Here is a 26,108-nt window from a genome sequence, read left to right as displayed (position 1 = left end):
ACGCAGGTTCCAGGAGTTTGGCTAGCGATCTAATCATTCTTAGACGATGGAAACAACATTGAACTACTGTGCTAATGTGAAGGTAATTTATTGTCGTCTAGCCAGGATTTTATTCTCTCTAATTTCAAGTTTATATTAGAAACTTCAGCTGGTTTACTAAGGTCTATTGGGTGGATTAATTGAATGTCATCCGCGTATGCGAATACCGTGAAACCTATAGACTGCCCTAATGTTAAGAACAGGGACATGAAAATATTGAAAAGTAGTGAAGATAAGATGGAATCTTGAGGAATACCATGAATATTTTTAATGGGTTCGATATTTAAATAGCTTATATTATAAATTCTTAGACATAAGCTTATAAGCGAAAGGCTCTGCCAGGATTCTACAGACAAGTCTGATAAGAATTTATAATATAAGCTATTTAAATACCGAATAACTTAAAAATGATTAGTTCACAATAAGATTCCATTTAATAATTTGAGCCGATGTTCTGTAGCAGGAAGAGGTGAACCAGGGGTTTGGAGTAGTTCATTTTTGGTTTTATTTTCTTTAACTGCTTTTTGATTAGCATTGCATTGAGCATTCTGTATCTTTCGGACAGTTGTTCTACTGTATGTTTGTGCACTAAGCAGAGAATGCAGTTGTATTCCGTACCACTGTATTCTGTATTATGTATATGAATGCTATGTTTAAAATATAAATAAAATGTTTAAAAAAAAATAATAATTTGAGCTGAAGAAGTGTAACGGTGTTTAGCTCCATAAGTTTGTTATCTGGTGTACCTTGGAGTGCCGCTTCTGATGGGGCTATACAACTGAAGTACAGTCAAACTTGGATAGTGAGTAGCGTGGTTTGCCAGTGTTTTGCAAGATGAGCAAAACATTTTATAAAATGTTTAACTTGCTAAATGAGTGTCATCTTGCGTACTGCATGTATATGCACATCACGTCAATTTTTGCTAATTAGTTACATATTTCATTTAAAACATTTAAAATAAAATGGATTTCTTCTATCTTTGTTGTCTGGATGTTTTATTTTTCCATCATGCTGGTTTCCAGGATTTGTTTGTTTTTTTGCTTTTCTGTAAATTCTCCTTCAAGTAGCTGCTATCCATTTGTATTTTCTATTCTCTCCTGTCTATTCCCTCAGTACACCTTCTTTAATCATATGGATCATTCCTTTTTAGCTCTTTTCTGCCTCTTTCTTACCCTTCTCCTCTTTTCAGCTACCTATCAAATTTCCATCTCCTCTCCCATTCCCCATTTCATTCCTTCATCAGCACTCCATTCCCTTTCATCTTCAATTTACCTCCATTACCATGTTATATCTATCCTCTCATCCATTTTCTTGTCCCCCTCTCCTCCCCCTTAGGGTTCTACCACTCGCAGCATCTTCCTTCCTCCACCCTTATAGCCCAGCATCTGCTCTCTCTTCCTCACCCTCGTAGCCTGACATCTCCCTATCTCTTCCCTGCTGCACTCTCCCCCATGGTCTAGCATTTCTCACACTCTTTTTCCCAGACATCTCTCCATCACTTTGTTCTGTTATTGGATCCATCTCCCTCCTTCTCCCCCTCCACCTCCTGTTTATCTCTCTATCCCTCTCATCCACCCCCATGTCCAACACCTATCTCTCTCTTCTTTGTGCCCTGTGCCAAATCTCTCTATCCCCCTTCATGCACCATCTCTCCCTTCCTCCCCTCCATTATGTGCAATTTCATCCTCTCCCATCTCCATGCATGTCTCCATCTCCTCCCCCTGTGCCACCAACTTTTCTTCCTCTCCTCCTTCCCTATGCCACCAACTTTCCTTCCTCTTACCCTCCCCTGATGCCAACAACTTTCCTTCCTCTCAACCTTTCACTCCCTCTGTGCCAACAACTTTCCTTCCTTTCATCCCTTCCTTCCCCCTGTGCCAGCAACTTTCCTTCCTCTCCTCCCCTGTCTCTAAAGTTTGCTTCTTTGAGTCAAGGTATCGGCAGCGACTCTTACATGCTGCCTGCCATTAACCTGGAAGCCTCCCCTCTGCCTCAGAGAGAATTTTCTGGGTTAGTAGCAGGCAGCATGCTGCCAATACCGTGACGGAAAGATGCTGACGAAGTTGAGAATCTGTGTGTGAAAAGGGAATTCTGCAAGACTGCAATTCTGTGGAAATTCTGCATTGTGCAGTCACACAGAATTCTGCCAGGAGTAAATTTTCTATGAGAGGATTTTTTAAAATTATACTGTGTACTGTTACTGTTTGTCCACTGTAACTTCATGGGTAACTGATCTAATCTCTTGTAATGTAATCCAAGCTTGAACTGAAAAGATAAAGGCAGAATAGAAAACCTGATTAATATATATAAATAACAATAAAAGAGATTTAAACAAAAGAAGAAATATTTACTAAACTAAACTAAACCTTAAGTTTATATACCGCGTACTCTCCATAAAGATAGAGCTTGCCACGGTTTACAGGTACTTTAATAAATGAGGGAAGAACATAATAATAATTTATTAGTGGTTATAAAGGGGGTGGTGAGCTTTACATTTTTGAGAAAAGCCAGGTTTTCAGATGCTTAAGGAATAATTGGAAGGAGCCCAGATTCCGCAGCAGGGCAGGAAGGTTATTCCAAAGCTGAGTGATTTTGAAAAAAAGAGATTTCTCTAATTTTCCTGCATAGATGACACCTTTTAACGAGGGAAAAGATAGTTTAAGTTTTTGTGTGGATCTGGTAACGTCAAGTCTCGAAGAATTCCAAGTGGAATTAGGGGAGGAAGAATGCCATGTAGGATCTTGAATGTTAACTAGGTACATTTAAAGTGAACCCTGGAAATCACTGAGTTTTGACAGAAGTGGGAAAACATGATCAAATTTACTTTTTGCAAAGATTAACCTAGCCGCAGTGTTCTGGATCCACTGAAGGGCTGCAGGACAGAGACAGCAAACTACAGACCAGTGAGTCTCACGTCTATAGTGTGTAAACTCATGGAAACACTGATCAAACAGAATCTTGACACAATCCTAGATGAAGAAAAACTGCGTGATCCACACCAACACGGGTTCACCCAGGGTAGATCCTGCCAATCTAATCTGATTAGCTTTTTTGACTGGGTTACTAGACAACTGGACGTGGTATATTTGGACTTCAGTAAAGCATTTGATAGCGTCCCTCATCGAAGATTACTGAACAAGCTGAAATCGATAGGATTAGGAGACACTCTAACTGGATTGGGGATTGGCTGAGCGGTAGACTTCAGAAGGTGGTGGTAAACGGTACCCCATCCGAAGCATCGGACGTAATCAGTGGAGTGCCACAGGGCTCGGTCCTGGGCCCGATTCTATTTAACTTATTCATAAGAAATATGACGCAAGGACTTAGAGGAAGGGTATCACTGTTCGCCGACGACACCAAACTTTGCAACATAGTAGGCAAAAGCTTATTACCTGATAATATGACACACGACCTACTGTTACTGGAACAATGGTCAACTACTTGGCAGCTAGGCTTCAATATTAAAAAATGCAAGATAATGCACCTGGGTAAGAGAAACCCGCGTAGAACTTATGTACTAAATGGTGAGACCTTGGTTAGGACCACGGCGGAACGCGACCTAGGGGTGAGCATTAGTGAAGACCTGAAGGTTGCCAATCAAGTGGAGAAGGCTTCCTTCAGGGCAAGACAAATGATGGGGTGTATCCGCAGAGGTTTCGTCAGCAGGAGACCTGAAGTTATGATGCCGTTGTACAGAGCCATGGTGAGGCCTCACTTGGAGTATTGTGTTCAGTTTTGGAGACCACACTACCGAAAGGATGTGCTGAGGATCGAGTTGGTTCAGCGAACGGCCACCAGGATGGTCTTGGGGCTCAAGGATCTCACGTATGAAGAAAGATTAAAAAAATTGCGGCTGTACTCACTTGAGGAAAGAAGAGCACGGCGAGATATGATTGAAACATATAAGTACATCATAGGACGCATCGAGTCAGAAGATGATATCGACCACCAGAGGGCATCCGCTGAAAATCAGGGCAGGGAAGTTTCATGGCGACTCCAGGAAGTACTTCTTCACCGAAAGAGTAGTGGATCATTGGAACAGACTCCCACTCCAGGTGATAAAGGCCAGCAGCGTGACGGATTTTAAGAGAAAATGGGATACTCACGTGGGATCTTTAAGGGAGTAAATTCAGGGGAGGGGATACTTGGAATGGGCAGATTTGGTGGGCTATAGCCCTTTTCTGCTGCTTTTTTCTATGTTTCTATGTTCTATGTTCCTAAGTCTTTGAAGACTTTTCTTGGTTAGACTTGGATAGATGGAATTACAATAGTCCAATCTGGAAAGAATGATTGATTGTAGAAGGACAGCAAAATGTTGTCAGAAGCAGGATCTCACTTTTCTCAACATGTGAAACTTTTTTTTACCAGAGAATTGAGATGGTCATTAAAGGTCATATTTTGGGTTAGAATATTAAGAAACATATTCCTTTAACAAAAGTCCATACCAAGTTTCGTACATCCTTCAGAATACCTCGCCAGTAATACCAGATCTGGATTTTTTGCATGGTTTTCTTCATTCCATGGTGATGGCCCACTTCTGTAAGGTGATTTTTTAAGAAAATCAGTCGTTTCCTCTCAGGTTCCATAACCACTTCTCTTTTCTCATCCTTATTTTGTCCAACATAATACAAACAGCCACCTTCAGAAAACAGCAGCAGTAAAAATTAGCAAAAACACAAACAATAAAACAAAACAGATAAAAAAGAATTCACTGATATAGTTAAGAAAATGAGCTTGCTGTTTAATAATAAAGAAGCACTTATATCTTAGAATTTACAAGCAGCGCTACTGAGAGTCACAAAATGGAAATGCTTCTGCATAGCAATTTAAAACTAACTCCCCCTTTTACAAAACTGTAGATTGGTTTTTAGCACCGGCCGCAGTGGTAACACCTCTGATGCTCATAGGCATTCCTATGAGCGTCGGAGCTGTTATCACCGCGGCAGGCTCTAAAAACTACGCTACAGTTTTGTAAAAGGAAGGGACAAAATATAATAGTTTTATAGAATTACCTAAAAGAGGAAACATTATTATGAGTGCTCCTTACTGGGGTCTACTGAAGGAACTGACATGTGTTCACAGTTTATACCTACACAAAACTACTGAATGCAGCTATTATTATTAATGAAGAAACTGTGTTACTTTTATTAGTAACAAAAATCTTTGGAAAGCAGTTATTTGCTTATTAAATAAACACATTTTGCCCCATGTTTTTTTCCTCCTAACTTCCTCTGAGTTTCCAGATCTCAGAACTGGCTTCTTTCTGCTGGGCTAGAATGCTTTGCCCCTTAATAGAATAGGGAATTTCTACATATGCCTCTGTATGTGTATTTGCAGCTCCAATTGTCTTACTCATTTCCCTATGAGAATCATAGAATTGCAATTGCTATATTAATTCTATTGCACATACAGAAACAAGGTCAATAACCAGGCCTTAAGTGGCACCTTTGCATATTTGACCTGATGAATAGAGCATAGCTCTCCACTACTTGTCAAAGTAGTTTGTCCAATAAACAGGTGTCACCTATGACTTGTTTTTGACACTTATTTCCACCTAGGAAAATCACATACCAAAAAGGTTGAATTAACAGCAGTTTTGAAATGTGCCTGCCCTCATCCAACCTTTCTACTACCAAGTGCCGCAGATATGCAAAAATATCTCCCTGAGAAACGCAGAACTATATATATCCTAGCATGCATGCACTGTCACAAAAAAAACAAACAAACAGTCCTGGCTGAGCCGATATAAGACCAGCCATGGAGGTAACTAGTCCTAGACCCCTTTCCCACCTTCCAGGATATATTTCTCACAGATGCGCCTCAGGCGCCACTTCTTTAAACGGGAAAAGGAGGGGGGATAGGCCCCCTCCTCCAAGTACCGGGAAATATAATCGACTTTAACACATTTAGCGGGAGGCCCTAGCACATCCTCGGCCATGGGCAGAGGATCCATGTGCGGCAGCAGGTAGTGAGGCACTCCCAGCCTGTGCTGCAGCGACAAGGCCCCGGCCACCAGTGTTGGCTCTGATTGGCCGGACACCGGAACTCCCCCCTCTGCGTTTCAGCCAGGGAGCGCTCCGCCCGGACCGGTTTAACTGCTGCACAGTATTCGGCAACAAGGGGTCGTGTCTAAATGTTCAACCTCAGGCGAAAACGATGAGCTGGGGAATGATTGATCCGCGGGGAAGAAGAGGAGAAGGATGGCGAGGGATATAGGTGGACATGAGCCGGCGTGGAACCTTTTCACCGATGCAGGGTGAGGCTTTGTCCTCCTACTGCAACGAGCTACAACGACTTTATGCGTGCAGTGGGGTAAAACCAGAACTGGCGCAAATGTTCACTTGACCTGGATTGAGTTGGCAAACTTAAAATTAAGCAACCTGAACCTAGGGTTACCATATGACTCCAGAAAAAGCAGGACAGATTGAGACATCCGGGTTTTACTTCTGCTGCTTTCAGTGGAAGTAAAACCCGGATGTCTCAATCCGTCCTCCTTTTTCTGGAGCCATGTGGTAACCCTACCTGAACCAAGCAGGTGACCCTTGATAGCAGTGGCAATGTTAGGTACACTGTACAAAAAAAACCCCAAACAAACCCAAGGAAGACTGTCAATGTCATTTTATGGTTAAAAGTTCAAGGTAATTACTTGAGAGTGAAGTGAACCAGTTGGTAGTAACTGTACCTCCACACAGGCACATTCATTTAAACTGAGCCATTGCACTACCCCAGTTCCAGCTTCTCTATCCTACACCCCTAAAAGGTCTGCTATAGTCACCCAGCCCTACTCCCCACTCCCACCTATACGGGTTCAGTCAACCCCAACCATTCATTTCTAGCTGTCACCTTGTTTTAAAACTCATTCTCCTTATCTGCACTGGCCCCAGAATTCTTGCAGTGTTTTCAGTCTTATGAAAACAGGTACAAATAGATCATTTTTTACTCCGTCAAATAGTACAAAGACTAGAGGACACTCCATTAAGTTACAGGGAAATAAGAGCCTGTATGGTTTAAAAAGTTGAAGTGAAAGAAGCTTTTAGAGCAAAAAAAAAAACAAAACCCCAACATCTTTTGAAGAATGGAAAAAGGATCCAAATTAAGAAAATAATAAGAATAAAGGGTCACCTGCTCGGTTCAGGTAGCTCTCTGTCTGATGGCACACAGTTGTTTAATTTTAAGATTGCCAACTCAATCCAGGTTAAGTGAACAGCTACGCCAGTTCTGGTTTTAACCCACTGCATGCATAAAGTCGTAGTAGCTCTGCACTCCTACAGCGCCATGGTTGCAGTAGGACAAAAGCCTCACCCTGATCTGTCGGTCTGGACTGAACCCTGTGCATCGGTGAAAAGGTTCCATGGCAAGCCAAAAGAGGAAGCCAAGAGAGACCATGCCCACTTATATTCCTCACAAGTTAGATGCAAAGCTAACAAAAAAAAAATATGAAGAGAAACTTGCCAATGAGGCAAAAACTCATAGTAACAATTTTTTGAAGGTACAATGAAGAACCCAGGTTTTACTTAACAGTACTAGGAAGGGAATCTCATCATAACAGCAAAAGATGGTGACAGCTCATTAGCCAAATTAGTGATGGTTAGCGATGGGAATCCTAAGGTGCCATTAGTCTGGGAATTGTTGAGTTGATGCTAGATATTAGTTTAGTATAAAATTATCCTCTAGTACTCAGACCACTAATTGGGAAAATTGTAAGCACACTTATGAAGCAAGTTAAAATGTTCACTCAGACCACAAATAAGGATGCCTGGGTATGTGTTTAAAGAAAATTGGTAGGGAGAATACAGTGCAATTGTCCTATACACTAGATGTCAATCACCAAGCAGCTGTGTGGCTTAGAATAATAACTTGTATTGAAAAACATTGCACTGTAAAGATAACAGGCAAATTGAAACCTATCACTAATAATAAAACCCTAAGCGCGCATGCGCACTCCTACCTGAGTGATCCCTGCCTCCGTGATCCGTAACTCCATGGTTGACAGAGAAATATTATAGCGTGTGGCGCGTTTGGCGCACACAGGGTAGTTTCCTCTATCCTGTGGTGGTTACTATGCGCCGGTTGCCCTTCACTGTATAAACATGAAAAAAAAGGTAGGTGGGAGAAGGGGCACCATAAACAGATGCCAGTGGTCCAGAAGAGACCAGGAAGCTGGGATGGAGGGAGGGTAGGAACGGCGGTTTGGGAGCAGGTATTAGGGAGCAGGGAAAAGGTGCTGCTGGACAGGGGGGAAGTAAAAGGAAGGTAGAAGGGCTACTGCTGGACAGGGGGTGCAGGCAAGAGGTGCTGCTGGACAGGGGGGAGGTAAAAGGAAGGTAGAAGGGCTATGCTGGACAGGGGGAGCTGGTGGACAGCCAAGGAAAGAGAGAGACAGAAAGAAAGAAAGACAGCGGCCAAGGAGAAAGAGAGACAGACAGAAAGCGGCCAAGGAGAGAGAGAAAAAAAGAAAGACAGATGCACACATCTATTCTAGCACCCGTTAATATAATGGACTTAAAGACTAGTAAACTATATTAACATAGTAACATAGTAAATGACGGCAGATAACGAAAGACCTGAACGGTCCATCTAGTCTGCCCATAAGTTGTACCCATTAAAAATACATGATTCAATTAACTTGTCTCTACTTTGATATTTCTGGGTCATAGACTGTAAAGTCCACTTGGTATTGTCCTAGGTCCCAAATGCTGTAGTTGCCGTCCAAGCTCACTCCAGCCTATCCAACCATCCTGTTTGCAGGATATCTACCATAAAGTCTGTTAAGTCCTTAACAGAGACTTAACATTGTAAACATGAAAACAAGATTTATCTATTTTGACTTGAAGGAATTTGTATGTATTTCCTTGCTAGGAACTACATTGTGCGAGAATATGTGTGTGTGGGGGGGGGGGGTGGAGGGGTGGGGGGTAGTATCTAGCTAGTATTTACAGTTCTAAAATAATACCCTTGTTTTGTAGTTATTGATGTTTGGGAAGGCGCATCCTTAGTTAAGCACTAACTGGTGACGATTGCACTCTGATTTACAAAAATTGTGGATACCCTATAATGCTCCCAGTCTTTTTTGTGTGTGTTGTTTCTAATATTGGTCCTATATTTGTGTTGCTGCAGGGTTTTCTTGTTTGTTTTCAAAGGGCCGTTTTTGAATTTGATCCTTCTTAGTAAATTATAAAAGCGTTCGTTTTACTACAGAACACAAATTGATACCCGGTCCCTTAGGCGACGGGAAGGGAGATAGATGTAGGCGGAGCGCAAAGTTTCTCGGGGGAATTCGTGGCTTATTTCAGGGACTGCATTAGCCCACCCTGCAAAACAGGATGGCTGAAACCCCGAATCCTGAAGCCTGTGCCTCCCAGAGAAAAACCTTCTACGTCTGTGCCTGCTTCTACAGAGAAAACATCTTCCTGGAGGATTATAGGGTTCACGTCCGATACCTGCACGAGCAGCAGTTCAGAAGAGACTACGAAATGGTAAAAAAAACCAAAACAAAAAGCCAGAGAATACTGTCACAATACAATAAAAAAAACTACAGACCATCCAGAACACAGCCCTCAGACTCATATACTCACTCAGCAAATACGACCACATTACCAATGCATACCTAGAATCTCACTGGCTACCAATAAAAGCAAGAACACAATTCAAACTCTACTGTCTCATTTTCAAAGTAACCCATGGCACGGCACCCAGTTACCTAAATAACCGTTTTCATCACTACCACCCACCAAGAAGAAGGAGAACACAGAACCTTTTCACCTATCCACCACTCAACGGTACTTGTCGTAAGAAACTCTACGACAACCTCCTGGGGACACAGGCAGCTAAAATAGACTCTGACATCTCAAAATTACTGACCAAAACAACAGACATAAAAGAGTTCCGCAAAGAAATAAAAACACTACTGTTCAAAAAATATCTCCCATCACTCTAACCACCACCCAATGAGTTCCCAACCAACGACTTTGGAAACACCCATCTATACTATCTCTTTGTCTGTGACCTAAAATGTACTGTAACTCTTCTACATTACACCCGATTTAAACGATCGAGTTGCCATGTATTACCTCTGCAAAATGCATTATCTTCTGTTATATGTAATAACTTCTGTGATAAGTATTATCTTCTGTGAACTTGAAGTATCATAACTCTTTACTGTTACTGTAATATACTCCTATCCTGAAATGTAATTCTACTGGAACTGCCCAGATATCTTCTATAATGTAATCCGCCTAGAACCGCAAGGCACAGGCGGAATAGAAATCCCTAATGTAATGTAATGATTGTGCTCGGCCAATGGCATCAATGTTCTGCTGAGGAAGTGTCTGCTTCTCCACGCAGTGACAAAATTATAATTGGACAGGATACGACTATAGAAATAATTAATAGTAGTCAGTCACTCACTATCTGGTCACCCTTTTGGAAGCTGCTGAGACTTTGTCAGTTGTCATTAGCAGAGCTGGGATTTGCCCTGTGTTCCTTGTAAACAAAGCGCCAATCCTCTTACCAGTAGCTGGCAAATAACAAGCTAGACGCAGGAATCTCAAAGTCCCTCCTTGAGGGCCACAATCCAGTCGGGTTTTCAGGATTTCCCCAATGAATATGCATTGAAAGCAGTGCATGCACATAGATCTCATGCATATTCGTTGGGGGAAATCCTGAAAACCCGACTGGATTGCAGCCCTCAAGGAGGGACTTTGAGACCCCTGAGAGTGACTATTAAGTGTTATTTATTTATTTTGCAGATAAAGCAACAATACGTTGGGTTAATTCTGTTTGTAGAGAGTGCCTGATTGTGTCCCCTTACCCCAGATCTGCACAACATGCCTGGAGAAGGCATGTCTTTTCTGTTCCACTTCTGCCTGCTAAGGATTTTCATACAGATTTCCATGTGGCTTCTCAAGCATAATATTATTAGGGCTGGTTTATAAACACACTGGGGCCCAGGGGTGAAATTTCAAAGGGGGCTCTAAAGCCCACCAGTCGATTGTATCTCCTACTGATTTAGGTAGGCTTGGGGGCCTATGTGGCATTGTGGCCTAGGCACTGCTCTGTTTGCTGCCTCCTGACACTGGCCCTGAATACTGTAATATACATGAAACGCAAAGGTAACTTACGACAAGGGAAAGTCTGTTTCCACAGCCTTTGCTGCCAATTGGCACAGATTTTGGGATTTGTTGACAGATTGACTATTTAAAATCAGTAAACAGCCTTTGATTCTTTAACAGGGAAGCTACTGGTTAAAGTCCAGACTCTGCAGAGCTCCCAAGTAAGCCAGTTTCTAGAAAGAGACTTTTGGATAATTCTGATTTTGAGCTTAAAGTAATAGTGCAGTTTATAGTCCTGCATCCTTCAATTTGAAAGGAGCCATACTGCCTTCAAAACAAAGGGGGTTTTCAGGAAGGTAAAGCTGGCCTGAGAGCTTGTACCAGGAACTGACTCCTTTTAGGTCAGGAGCTGCTTGCTTTGTGCTCAGGTTTTGCTCAAGGATTGACTTTGCCTATAGACAAAATTCCCCGTGAAATCAAAATCTTTGGTGGAGGAAGAAGGTGGATGAAAGGTGACTGCCAACCTTGCATCCCTTCGTTCTTTCACAATACAAGAAAATATAAACCCACTCCTTATCTTTGTATGGTAATTCTAGCCAGCAAAGTTCTTGGTTAAATGCAGCCCCTGTGCTGTGACTGAAGATCTCAAATGAATGACCACTCAAAACTATTCAAATGTTTGTTACGTTTCAACAATTTTTATTGAAATTCAAATGTTTTTTTTCTTATGATCAGGTTTTAAAAAATCGTGGCTGCCAAAGTAGTGATCAGTTTAAAAGTGTGCTGGAAAAGGTATGTATTTAATTAGATTTCACAGTACATACATGTGCAGTGACAAATTGAGATGTCTATTATAAATAAAGTGGTTGGAAAAGCAGACGAGTGAGGCAATGAGCCGTCTGTGTCATTTCATGAGGCTACCCTTTTTAAGCCCTTATGGCTCCAAGCTGGATTAGAATGGGTGATCTTTCATGGAAAGGCCCATGATGCTGCAGTCATTTCCTGGGATCATTCAACCTTCTTCTGAAGTGTTCAGACTGCTCTAGTTGATTTTTGCCAAAGGCTGAGACAAAAATCTGGTTAGTGGCACTGTGACACAGTGTCTGCAGAGCGCTGTGGACACTTCCCCTGCCTTTCCCCAAGGTTGACATGTTTGCCATCTTTGAAGCTCTTGAAGCTACTGTGAAAACATATCAGTTCCTTGAATAGACTCCAGTAAGGGCACTCATTATAGGATTGTATGTGCCTTTTTTTTAGATAGAAAAGGAAGTCCAGAGAAGGCAGTTGTTGACTCAGGAGTCCATGGAAAGAAAAGCAATCATTGCTAAGTGTTACAAACCTTTGCATCCTGAAGTGTATGTTTTACATGTAAGTATGTACAATGCAATGATTATGCAAAAATAGTTTGCAGCAGGATTTCCCAAACTTACGTATCCTGGAGACTCCACAACCAGTGCAGTTTTCAGGATATTTATAATGACCAGGCATGAAATATATTTGCATACACTGAAAACCAAGTATATTTATATTTACCTCATGCATATTCATTGTAGATATTTTCAAACACAACCAGTTACACTTTTATATTAAATGAAGAATCATTGAAGAGAATCAGAGATTTAAAACAGACAAACCTGTTTTGGCATTGGGCATGTGAAAATGATAGAAAAATATGCTGAAATAATGGTATCTTCAGATTAATTGGCTAAACATATTTTAATTTAGCAGTCCATTTTGTGGTGAAGTAGAAAAGATTCTAGATGGGTTGTTTTCCACCCCCTAGGATTCATTTTTGGCTCCAGAGTTTTTGGAAACTGTTAAGTCCTGTACATCTCCAGAAGCGGACTTGGAAGACCTGCTGAGACGCATTCAGTCAGTGTCAGGTAATGTGGATGGCATAACATAGTAGAAGACGGCAGATAAACACCTCTACAGTTCCATCCAATCTTCCCAACAAGATAAATTCATACATAAGGTATGATGTGATACTACATAAGCATACTTGATCTCGATTTGTCCTTGCCATTTTCAGGACATAGACCGTAAACATCTGCCTAGTTATAGCCTTGTTCTCCAACTACTGACGCTGTCATCGAAGCCGTTCTCCAGCCCTTCCAAATCTCTCCAGCCATGATTGGGGCACAGGCCATAGAAGTTTCCCCAGCACTGGCCTATCTGTCTAGCCACAATCAGGCCATAGACCATAGAAGTCTACCCAACCCTGGCCTTGTTCTCCCAACTACTGAAGCTGAATCTGTCCAGCCATGATCATGGTATATAAATGATCCATACACTTCTAATAATTACATTGGATATTAAATATGTGCATATATCTATCACATTTACTGTCAATAGTTCCTACAGAGCAACCCCTCACCAAATGTCCTGTCCCAGCTTTATCCTCTCTGATGAGAAGTCCAAGTGATATAGAAGAACAGGGTCAGGCAAATCAGGGTCAGGCAGCGCGAAAACTTTAGTAGACTGAGGCGAGAGCGTGCCCAAAGGCAGCTAGGGACTGCTCAGGGAGAGAACACTTTTTCTGAAATTCATAAATTTTGAAAAGGTGTCCGGCTCCTAGGACATAGTCACCCTTAGGTGACTTAAATTTGCATTTCTGAGGTTGCAGAAGGTCTGCAGCCTGGTGGGCCCCCGGAAGTGATGTCAGAGAGAGCGCCGAAGCCGACACAGGCAGCAAGTTTGTCGTTGCTTGCGCCAAAGTTAAAAACGTACGGGGAAGGGGGTGCGGGCGGGCGCGCGGCAGGGGGAGGAATGGGAAGGGGGGTGGAGAGGAGGAGGGGTGTTGGCGCCCCAAGGAAGACTGCGCCTGGGGCAGACTACTCCCCTCGCACCCCCTTTATTACTCTACTGCTGCTGGTGGACCTCAGGGACCGAAATTGCGTAGCCCTGCTCGATCATCATAAATAAACACCAAATAGGGCACTGGTCATTGACCTAAGGGCTGCCGTGTGAGTGGACTGCTGGGTACGATGGACCACTGGTCTGACCTAGCAGCGGCAGTTCTTATGTTCTTATGTTTTTTTTACAGTTAGTGTGAACAATGATATCACACTAATGCCTCTTTTGCACGGGAGAATAAGTTAGTGAGTTCTGGTGTTTAATTGTGTAAAGTATTGCTTGTTATTAATTTTGGTACAAATTACCTACATTTGCTTGAATTATGCTGTTAAACCAGTGGTTCCCAACCCTATCCTGGAGGACCACCAGGCCAGTCGGGTTTTCAGGATCGCCCTAGTGAATATGCATGGAGCAGATTTGCATGCCTGACACCTCCATTATATTCAGATCTCTCTCATGCATATTCATTAGGGCTAGCCTGAAAACCTGACTGGCCTGGTGGTCCTCCAGGACAGGGTTGGGAACCACTGTGTTAAACAACAAAGTTATAAACAAGATTTAGTGGATTCCTTTTTTAAATCACCATTTTTTTTTTTTTCTAGAAAAAAGAATCTATCGCCTTCCAGTGTTTGTTTCAGAATACTGCAACAAATTGGTGGAAGAACTGGAGAACTTTGAACGGTCTGAGATGCCTAAAGGCCGGCCAAACACAATGAATAATTATGGGGTAGGATGGAATTATGGTAATCTCAGGGGGAGGGGAAAGGACTTTTGGCAGAATTAAAATAAGGCACATCTGAAGCAAGGCACTTCAGCTATGGTGGCTGGCATGAGACTGATTGCTGAATGACTTAGGGCTAGATTCACTAAGCAAACCCAATCATGTACCGATCGGTTTGCGAGCCCTTTGTGACCCGATTTCCTTCCAACCTGATTCATTTACCCGTGTACCGATCTGATCCCGATCCGTGCATGCAAATGAAGGGAATCGGCATGTAAAGCAGGAAGGATGCGATTCAGTAAAATAAAAAAGCAAAACCAACTGGGCTGGCCGATCCAAAATAAACGACTGCTGTGGATCAGTCGCTAAGGTCCTTTCCGACTGTCCTGCCTTCTGCCGCCCTGCTCTCTGCCCCGATCTCCTGCTCCTCTCTGCCCTGATCTGCTGCTCTGGCTGCCCTGCTCTCGGCCCGAATCTCTCCTGTCTGCCATCTCAACTGCCGCCTTGCTCTCAGCCCAAATCTCTCCTGCCGCCCTGACTCTCCTGCCCTTCCCTGCACTGCGAGCCCTTGGTTTAAACCCGCGGGTTAAAAGCGGGTTAAAACCATGGGTTCACGGGGTTAGTAAAAGTAGAAAAAAAAAAAGTTGTGGCTCTTAGACGCATACACAGACCATCTACAGATGGTCTGTGCATGCGTCAGGATCGCACACTAGCGATCTGTGCGATCCGAGGGGGGCGTTCCTCCAATCGCCCTCATTTTAATTTTATTCTTTTGTGAATTGGTTGGGCCTGCACAGATCGGCCACAGATCGGGCACGGAAACGAGGTTAGTGAGTCTAGCCCTTAGTCATACAAGGTTTATTATTCAAATAGCTTCCCTTGACCATCTGCTCTTTTGTGGTTCCTAGGTCTTATTAAATGAGCTGGGGTTTGATGAGACCTTTGTTACCCCACTACGTGAGAGATTCCTACAACCTCTCACATCTCTATTGTACCCTGACTGTGGTGGAGGCTGCCTCGACAGCCACAAAGCCTTTGTAGTGAAATACTCCATGCAGGAAGACCTGGATTTGAGCTGCCATTATGACAACGCAGAAGTGACACTGAATGTGTGCTTGGGGAAAGACTTCACAGACGGAAGCTTGTATTTCTCAGACATGAAACAGGTACTAGTGGTGTTCTCTTGCTTATAGTCTGGAATCTTTATTGCAAATTTGTAAAGACTGTTATGGGAAGAAGCAGAGGAAATTCAGTCTGGATTTTGAAAAGCTTCCGACGTCAGGACAGCATCCGCGAATGTGCGGATGTGACGCGGTGACGTCATGCGCATCTGCACATGATTTCCCGACACACAAACAGGTTAAGGGGTGGGGCATGACACGAGGGGGGGAACTAGGCAGGCCTTGGGGCGTGGTCATGGGTCAGAATTTTCCTTCGGGAAAATCTGGTAACCCTATTTTCAACACATTAGATTAGATGAATATTGTACTTTTTTGTTCATGATTACAGGCCCAACTACCCGTTTCCTTTTTTTTTTTTTTAATTTATAGCCTGTTTTATACAAAGTGGATTACAAAATACATGCATAATAAAATATATGACCATACAAATAATCATATACACATACATAAAATAATACAATTAACCCCCCCATAACCACACTAGAAAAATAAGTCATTGCGCTGGATCCAAGATGGCCGCTGACTAGTTTAGCTGAGCGTCACATGTATGTGAGTTCACAGTATACTATATTTTTTTTGGCCAACTTTACCTTTGGGAACGGAGATTCCCAAATGGAGATGAAAGAGCTCAGCTGGGGCCTCACGGAGCTCTGGAGTTGCCGGTTTGGGCAACATAGAGGAGCTTATCTGGCATATGCAGGGTGCCCTTCAGCCGTCGGTGTTCTTCCTGCTAGGGACGCCTCAGATGGGCGGGACAGAGGCGAACTCTCAGGGACTGGACATGAGAGTGCCACCTCGAGCGCCATCCTCGAGTTACCAGCTCCCTGCGGGTGGGGGAGCTCTCGGAAGAGAGAACTCACTCTGCTCTGGAGGCCGGTGAAAATGCTAAGGGGAGCTTGGGAGCCAGACTTCCTACAATCTCAGGGGAGTCTAGGCATGGAGACTGAGGAGTCGACAACAGCAGGGGACGGGCAAATCCGGGAGAGTGACCGAGGAGAAAAATCATCTGGAGAGGAAGTAGAATTTGCGGTTCACTTACCTCAAGTGCAGAAACCCCATGAGGTAACACTAGATTCTATCTGGGACCTGGTAGCTAATATATCTAACTTAATAAATCCTCAATTTCACCAATTAGAAGAGAAAATAAAAGTTCATACTACTGATATTCAAAACTTAAAATTGGAATGCACGCTCTCAGTGGTGGGGGGGGGGGGGGAGGAGTTTATTGATATTCCTCGTTTTGCCCTTGTATGCTATACTATTTATATGATGCATATTTGTTTGGTATTGTGCACCTTCGGGGTGCCTTGCTACTGTGTTCTTGTTGTTTGCATCAATAAAAATTGTTTGAACCTAAAATTGGAAGCAACAGAATCAAAAAAGGTAATTGCTAATATTAATCAAGAGATACCAAAGACTAAACACCTTCATGAAACACTGATTAAAGACAATATTAATCTCAGGAGGAAGCTTGAGTATCTGGATAACTTCTCTTGTAATAATAATCTAAGATTGATGAACTTTCCTAGGGTTGTTATGATAACCCCCAGAGAGATGTTGGAAAGATATATGTTAGAAATTTTGGAAATATTGGAGGAGGTGATACCTCCATTTACACAAGTTTACTATCTTCCCAATAACCAGCAAGAAATTGTTCAGTGGATCGCTGCCCCAGATCTCTGCCAGATAATAGAACTCACCATTCTGCCTGGGGAGACAGAGGCATTTTTCATTCCTCTCAGAGATTGCACTATTTCTCCTCTGGTTCCTCTTCCCAGAGATAAACAGTGAAAGATGTATGTCAACTCATCAAATCTCTAGTACCACAACGGGTTCACAATATACATATTACCTAAGTGGAGGAAAAGATCTCAAGATACACTACATTGGGAACATATATCGTTCTCCCAAGCTTTTTCAGTGGTGATGGGTCTCTTTCATTGATCAAAAAACCTTTACCCTAACCTGTTTGCTAACTAATTTATTCCTTTATATATATATATATATATAAAATACATATATGTGTGTGTGTATATGTATATATATATATATATATACTAGTGTTTAAGCTCGTTACATTAACGGGTGCTAGAATATATGCCTGTCTGTCTTTGTTTATTTATGTCTCTCTCCCTGCTCCTGTCTCTTTCTTCCTTTCTTTCTGTCTCTCTCCCTCCTGCTATTTTTCTCTCTCTCCCTGGCACCCTTTGTCTGTCTGTCTTTCTTTGTCTGTCTCTCTGGTCCCCTGTCTGTCTTTATTTCTGTCTGTCTCTCTCCCTGGCCTCCTTTGTCTGTATTTCTTTCTGTCTCTCTCCCTGCCCCTATGTCTGTCTGTCTTTCTGTCTCTCTCCCTCCCGCTGTGTCTGTCTCTCTCCCTGGCCACCTTTCTCTGTCTGTCTTTCTGTCCCTCTCCCTGCCCCTGTGTCTTTCTTCCTTTCTTTCTGTCTCCCTCCCTCCCACTATCTGTCTTGTCATTATTTCCCTCCTTTACCCTATGTAGCAGCATGTTCACCCCATTTCCCTGTGCAGCAGCAACAGCATTTCCCTCCTTCCCCTACCCCACTTTCCTTTGCAGAAGCAGCAGCAACAGCATTTCCCTTCCCCTCCAGGTCCCTGTGAAGCAGTAGCAGCATTTTCCCCCACCCCCATTCCCTTCTCTTACCGCCAGCTGTCTCGCTCCGTTCGGCCCCTCCCTTCTCTTAACGATCTGGCCTGCTCCGTTCGGCCACTCCCCCTTCCCTTCCCACGGTGTAGCCTGCGTTCCAGTAGCTGGAGTCCTGTCTGTTTTTGGCCCCCCTTTCCCTTCCTTCGGGCTGACCTGCTGCGGCCGAAGGGTTTTTTTTAAGTTTTAAAGTGCCGGCTGCGGCTCCTCTCACAATCCCCGCCAGTGTCGGAAGCCTTCTCAGACGCTGGTGCAGGCTCATGAGAGGAGCTGACACTGCAGCTTGAGAGGTGGAGAGCAGGGAGTCCAGCGCTGCTGGCCAGGTTGACGAAGTGAGGACAGGAGGGGGGGTCGCTGCCGAGACCGCTATGTTAGACGGAGTGAGGGATCCTTATATGCGCGCATGTGCACTCTGCCGACCACAGAACTACAGATCAGGCAACACGGTGGTAGAGTGCGCATGCATGCTTAGCATTTTATTATATTAGATATAAAATACAAAAAGTTTTTGCTAAAAAAAAATATATATATATATATATTTTTTTTTTAGCAAAAACTTTTTGTATTTTAGTCAAAAACTTATTTAGCTTTAGCAATTAATGTAGCACAAATGAATGAACAGCAACTCAAATTCATTCAGGGACTACTCAAATGATCCTGCTGCAAAAGTGTAACTGCAACAATGTCCAGGTTCATACACATAAATGTGAGAAAATTTGAAAAAAGTCCCACAAACAATTTCAAACAGCCAGCCACTTATCTTAAATATAAAGACTCCAAATGGCGGCTGCCCGAACTAAATGCTCAATTCACTCTCAGACGGGTCCCGTTTCGCCTCAAATTATTGGCTTCATCAGGAACATAATATTGGGTATGCGTGTTCTGATGATGTTAATCAGGTCTGCATCAGTTGGCTTTGACAATAGTAAAACCCGATGCAAAATAGCCAAGTAATTGTTAGTGAATCCATCGCTTGGCTATTTTGAGTGGGGTTTTACTTATTTGCATGGGTGGATCGGATCAGAGATGAATCGGGCAGCAGTTTAGTGAATCGGGTCACGGTACGATCGTAAAACCAGTAAAACGCCCTAAGACATTTCTTTAATTAAGACAGCTTTAATGTGCTTTTCTGTCCTGTCATTCCTTTCCCATCTCACCAATCCTGAGCCTGAAAATAATGCAAGAAAATACCAAGAAAGGAACATGCATGAAAAATCCATTTATAACTGGTCTGGAATGTATTATTTCAGACTAATAATGTTCTAAAACTTGGAAAAGCAGTTATGCAGTGCCTCATTAAGCAGGCAAAAAAGTGATTCTGAGCAGTGGCATACATGGCTGGGCAGGAACACGAGGCGGAGCACCTACCTCCTGGCAGTGGGTGGATTGGTTGCAGAGTTGACTCTGCTGGTTCCCTGACTCAGAACAGGAATTTGATGTCAGAGGGGGTGGGTGCTGGTAGAGCCGACGGCCACGCGCAAACGAACTGCACACCTGCAACCTTTCCAGCACCTCTGAGCTCCTTGCACATGGGGTGGACTGCCCCCCTCCCGCCTTACCTTTGGTATGCCACTGATGCTAAGGACTTTATGGCAGACTGAAGGTTCACCCCATGGTATGCCATATCAAAATACAGTATACTGGTATGCATGGGGCTTGGTAGATGCCGGATAACTGTAGTTTCTGGTTGATTGAGTTACTCTAAAAATAGTTTTGTCTCCCTTCCCACCTCTCTCTCTTCCTCTATCAGCTCACCAACCCTACTTGTAGGTACATCTATTCCTCCCTTCCCACCCTCTATGTCACTTTCTCCCCCCACCCTACTTATGGCTCCAGCATCTTTCCATTTCTTCTCCCCTTCATCCTGCTAGATGCTTCCCCCCCCTCCGGGTCTGCCCTCCTTCCCTCAGTGCAGGTCTGGCCTCCTGGACCCACCTCCCTTACTCAAAACAGAAGAGGCAGCCCTGTAAACAGGCTGCTTGCAGCTATCCCCAGCAGGGACTCTCCTCTGCTGTGAGCAGCCTATTTACAAGTGCTGCCTCTGCTGATTGGCTGCCGCTTCAGGTAAGGGAGGGACGGGAGGTTTGTGGGTCAAGGCTGCTGTTGCCTCGAGTGAGGAAGGGGGTTGGTAGGTCAGGACTGTTGCTGCTGCTGCTTCGGGGATGGGGGGTTGTCCAGTAAGGATTGCTGCCACTGCTGCTTTAGGGACTATAGGGAGAGACTGAGGGGGGAGGGGGGAGTTGTCCGGTAAGGACTGTTAATGTTGCTGCTTCAGGGTCTGGAGGGAGGATGATTTTTTTTTTTTTTTTTGCCATTTCTGGGAGTGCTGGTTGCTTGAGTACCAGATAATCGGGATTCTACTGTATGCACTAACACCTACAAATAGTCCTAGAACACAGATAATGGGAAAATGGACCAAATCTCACTATTACGATCCCTACAGAGAAATTACACATATGTATTCAGATAATTTTATATGGGTATCACTCCTACCCAACAGACCCCTGTGTGTATGGGGGGAGGGGGGGGAAGCAGAGAGAAAGGTTTATTTCCTGCTCTTGGTTCGGGGGAGGCACAGGAAGAGGGCTCTGAAAATTTTTTGTGTGTCACCCTCCATAATGACAAATGGGAAGGGGGGAAAATCCCTGAACAAAACTAACAGTCCTCGAAATGACATACTGAAATATTTCTGGCTGACCATCTCTAGTGCTAGGTAAAGCCAGGCGCATGTATGCCATATTCTTAGCTGTCTCATAATTGTCCTGGAAGCCCTGAATAACCATGCATGTGACTGGCTGACACTGCTTTTTTAAATCCTCTTTGCTTCAGGTTCCAGATAATCAAAGGCGTTACACAGAAGTGAAACATGTGGTAACTCAGGGTCTGCTCCACCGGGGGCAGCAGACACATGGAGCCCTTCCCATTTCAAGCGGAGAGCGCTGGAACCTCATTATATGGATGAGATCTGCAGCTGTGCGCAATCAGATCTGCCCCATGTGTGACAGAGAGCCAGAACTCGTGCAGACTGTGGGCTTTGGGGATGGATTCACCCAAGAAAAGGCCGCCAATTCACCCAAGATGGTAGAAGTCTGTGCCATAACCTAAGATGGCACATGGAGTCATTGATGAAACTCAGCTCCTTGCAGTGGAAGTCATATTCAGCAGATCCAATCTTTGATCAAAACCAGAAAACTCTAAAGTATGTGTTAAAGAGCTAGAGGGAGAAAACATGCAAGAGATGGTGGGGAAGATCAGCATCATTTACTGATGTCCACATAGGATAAAATAGTGCCTAACTTATAGAGGACTTTGCCCAGGCTGGTTTAGGTGTAGTTTTTTTTCTTTCTTTCTTCAAATTCTGTCTTAATAGCAAGACTAAGAAAAGCAAGCTGCAAGTTAGCTGAAGACATCACAAGTCCATTTTATGGTTCTGCTGTATATGGGCAGCAGTGGCTATACGCAACACAGATTTCAGTATTTTACTCAACCAAGCTGCCCTCTTGTTGTTTAATTTCAATGGGTACACTATCAAAAATAAAATTATTTTTGGACTTTTCTTCTAAAGAACTTGCCATTAATTTATTCTCATTTAACTTTGAAAATGATTTATTTCTTTTCAGAAGAGAGGAAAAAAATTCTCCATTTTTCAAAACCAGGCTTTTTCTGATGTGACTCAATTGTGGATTTACAGATAGAGAAATACCTTCACAACTTCATCATCCACAGATAGTAGGAGGGCTGAGGATATAAATACTGCATGGGAAGTAAATTTAAATTGTTAAGCATTTCCGTCCATTATTTATTTTTTTTTCCATGAAAGTTGCCCTATAGTCCATTCGTTTTGGACTGATGTATGGTCTGTTTCCGTCCATTATTAATTAAATCTACGTCTTATAAACGTTTTAGAAAACTTTTCTTTTTTCTAAATTTCTGATCAACTAGATTTCTGTTTATCATGTTATTCCTGTATTTTTTCACAGCATAAATCTTGTTAACTGCATTGAACTTATGGCTATGTGGTCTAGAAATCTGCTATTATGTTATGTTAACAATAAGGCTGAAGGCTTAGAATATAATGACATGCATCCTCTCCCCCACTTCCTTCTATTTATACAGTAATTTCTTATATATCGTATGCAAACTGAAGACTCTTGAAGCTACGGCATATAATTTTTCATCTCTGGAGGACTCATAATCTGAGTTTGTGCCAGAGGCAATGGAGGATTATCTGACTTGCCGAAGATCACAAGGAGCAGCAGTGGGATTTGAACCCTGGCTTTCACCTTGATGCTCTAACCATTATGCTACCTCTCTGCTCCCTTAGGCTGCTCAACAATATAGGGACACTCCCAATATGTAAAATTCCCCAATACAAGAAAACTGGTTGTAAAATATAAGAGGAAACTCCTTAGCTAATACTGTAGAATCTCAGTTATCTGGCACCCACGGGGATTGGTAGATAACAGATAACTGCTTTTCTGGGTAATTGAGAGTATGTTAGAAACCTTGTCTAACACAGTGTTCTTCAACCACCGGTCCATGGCCCAGTGCCGGTCCACAGAAATTTCCTGCCGGTCCACAGGGCCAGCACGTGCATCAGGCCCAACACAGTGTTCTTCAACCGCCGGTCCACAGTGCGATTGATGCGGCGTTATCTTAGAGCCAGCTCCCTCTTCCTAACTGATTCAGTGCACAAAGCCACGGGCAGTGGCTCCTACGGGCATCCTGCGCCTGAACCGGAAGCCGCCTCTCTGACGTTACAACGTCAGAGGGAAGGCTTCCAGATGAGGCACGGGCCGTGCAAGGTGCAATTAGTACTATTATGGGGGTGGGGTCTGGGGAGGAGATTGGGTAGAGATGGGCGGGGTCTGGCCCACGACTTAGCCCAGTGTTCTTCAACCGCCAGTCCATAGAATAATTATTTAATTTCTGCTGGTCCATAGGTATAAAAAGGTTGAAAAACACTAGTCTAACACACTCTTAATCCCCCCCGCCCCAAGCACCAGCATGGCAGCAGTCCTGAGCCGCAAAGTTTCAAGTTTATTTAATCTTTGCTATACTGTTTATCAAAAACATACCTAAACGGTTTACAAATATCAGAGTACTGTTAAAATAAAATAAAAAATTTTAAGTAAAAAAAGTGGGGGGATGACAAAACAAATAAACTTACTGGGATAAAAAGAAAGGTGGGAGAAGGTAAGAGTTTAAATACAATGTCAAAAATAAAAATGAAAAGGGAGGGAAAAAAAGAGGAGGGCAATGGCACATTAGGTTAGGGGTCGCTTCGAAAGAAGCGTTTTAATTCGGTACTGCCGATTACAAGAATGCTGTTTGGTCTCAGAGATTAGGGTTAAACTGAAAAAGCATCTTTGAAAAGGAATGTTTTTAAATTACATTTGAATTTTTCCAGAGATGTTTCTTGTCTGAGATCGGTAGGTTGTTCCATAACGTGGGAGCAGTGACTGAGAAAATAGTTTTACCAGTAGAATCAAGAAATAGTTCACGAATGGTAGAAACAGAGAATAGGTTTTGGGTAGTGGAATGCAGATTCAGGGAAGGGGTATACGGAATAAGTAGTCTATCGATGAATGCTGGTGAATTGGATGGCTTGGTTTTAAATGTTAGCAGAAGTATTTTAAAGGTGAGGAATGGGTAAGCCCTCCTCCCTCCATCAAGCCCCAAAGTGGCAGAAGCAGCCAGTGGTCCTGAGCCGCAAACCCCCTTCACTACCTCCCTCCCTCTTTTTTCCACCGGCGATTGTTTTACTGGTTGTGTGAGTCCCAGTTAACTGAGACTCCCCCCGAGGTCTTTGGGGGCTACCATTGGGTCTTGCATTGAAGAACACTGAGCTAGAGCCATTCTGAAGTACAATTAAGGAGGTTGAAAAATAGACTAGAAAAAGGCTTGGGAATTGCTTATGGCTTCCTTGTCATGCAACCAGTGTAATTTTTCTTAGTATAACCAGGAGGTCAAAGGGTTTTGTTGTTTTATTTAGCTGTGCTAGGGCTTCCTGGTAGCAGGGCAGCTGTTTGTGGGTTGTTTAGGGTTCTGGCTGATGTCTCAAGGTTCCTGCAGAATATGGCAGCATGCATTAAGAGACAGACACCCCCTCCCTCCCTAGAAAGAGACAACTGTGTGAGCAAGGCTGGATGTATAATTAAGACTGGATGACAGGGACAGAGGGAGTCTGGATTCCAATTTGTGTGCATGCGCACAAAGAGATGAAAGTGCGGAAACACTCAAATCGGGGTTTCAGCTCCCTTCCAAAGCCATCCTGTCCTAACTGTAGACTAGACAGGTCCTTATACACCTCCCAGAGAACTCCATTCCTCAGATAAGCCGCTCTTAGCTGTACCCTTCATCTCCACTGCAAATTTCAGACTTCGTTCCTTTCATCTAGCAATTCCTATGCCTGGAATAAATTACCTGAGTTTATTCGTCAATCCCCCTTCCTTTCTGTATTTATAAGCAGACTGAAAACCCACCTTTTTGATATAGCCTTCAATCCTTAACCCTACTCCACTGCCCTCCAACCCAACCAGCTGATTAATCGTTCCCCTTAACTGCATCCATGACATCCTGTTTGTCTGTCTTGGCTGTTAAGATTGTAAGCTCTTTCAAGTAGGGACTGTTTTCTTCTTCTTTGTTACTCTGCAGCGCTGCATGCATCTGGTAGCGCTATGGAAATAATTAATAGTAGCAGTAGTCCTCTCACACAGCTCTTTTCTCTGAGGCTTGTTTGGGGCATTTGTAATTGAAAGAAAAAAATAAATCCCATGGTAGTGAAAGTGCACAGAAGGGCCTGCCTCACGACGGAGCAAGAGTCTTGATTGCTGGAGCGTTTGCAGAGTGTGTTTGTATGTGTGCTATGGTAAACAGAGGCCAGCTAAATGGAGGGTCTGTGTAAAAAGCTGGAACCCGGATGTACTCGCGCCATGGCGGTAACTTAACTGGTGTCTTGAGGGAAGGATGGACAAGTGGATCATTTAAGATTGAAGGAGCACTGGTTCGACAGAAAATGCCAGCCTCCATAGAACTCAAGAGCTGGAGAAAATAAAATAAAGTGAATACGAGTGTTAACCTGAAAGCTTAAATGAGTTACAATTAAGTGTATGAGCTACCCCTCAACACTAAAAGACAAGCAAGGAAGCAGAGAAGAGAGAGTGAATGGCTATATTTAACCAGTCATATTTGGGATAACATATCTGCTTTTTTTTTTTTTACCCAAGTAATATACCTGGGAATATGACAGCTTAAATATAGCCATCTACCCAGTGGCACCCCCACCCCATACCTAGCAGTTTCTCCATCCTCCTGCTCGCGTTGGCCTTGGCTTTCCTTCCGATGTCACTTTCTGACCCAGCAACCTGGAAGGAGTCAGGCCGAATGAGCAGCAGGCCAAAGTAGTCCTTCATGCTGGTGAAAATGTAAAGAGGTACAGGGTAGAGAATGACAGAGACAATATTTTCCCTGTCCCCATGAGTTTTGTCACTGTTCCTGTCTCTGCCCCATTCCTGCAAGCTCTGCCTTAACCTAACGTGACCATTTATTTTTTTCATCAAAAGGGGACATCTATTAATTGCCAGTCCTGCCCTAGC

The 26,108-nt window shown here is 43.3% G+C and overlaps 1 protein-coding gene across 5 annotated transcripts in view; it reads left to right on the top strand.

Annotated features, from left to right (window-relative positions):
- OGFOD2 (2-oxoglutarate and iron dependent oxygenase domain containing 2) overlaps positions 1-22,409 on the top strand; it is a 65,670-nt gene extending 43,261 nt beyond the window's left edge. Inside the window, exons 1-7 of one of the 5 annotated variants that reach the window (XM_033955256.1) lie at positions 9,260-9,515; positions 11,826-11,882; positions 12,348-12,458; positions 12,874-12,973; positions 14,549-14,673; positions 15,576-15,833; positions 21,340-22,409. In XM_033955256.1, the coding sequence (XP_033811147.1) occupies positions 9,363-9,515; positions 11,826-11,882; positions 12,348-12,458; positions 12,874-12,973; positions 14,549-14,673; positions 15,576-15,833; positions 21,340-21,615 (1,080 nt within the window). In that variant the 5' untranslated portion in view covers positions 9,260-9,362 and the 3' untranslated portion in view covers positions 21,616-22,409. Of the gene's footprint in view, positions 1-9,259; positions 9,516-10,714; positions 11,312-11,825; positions 11,883-12,347; positions 12,459-12,873; positions 13,066-14,548; positions 14,674-15,575; positions 15,834-21,339 lie in introns of those variants that run through there. The other 4 variants (XM_033955258.1, XM_033955257.1, XM_033955259.1 and 1 more) reach the window with 4 other exon arrangements.
- Positions 22,410-26,108: the final 3,699 nt, after the last annotated feature.

Source organism: Geotrypetes seraphini, chromosome 8 (genome assembly GCF_902459505.1).
Source record: "Geotrypetes seraphini chromosome 8, aGeoSer1.1, whole genome shotgun sequence".
In the NCBI taxonomy this organism is placed as follows: domain Eukaryota; kingdom Metazoa; phylum Chordata; class Amphibia; order Gymnophiona; family Dermophiidae; genus Geotrypetes; species Geotrypetes seraphini.
Note: the sequence above shows the minus strand (reverse complement) of the source record. Positions and strands in the feature narration are given on the sequence as shown.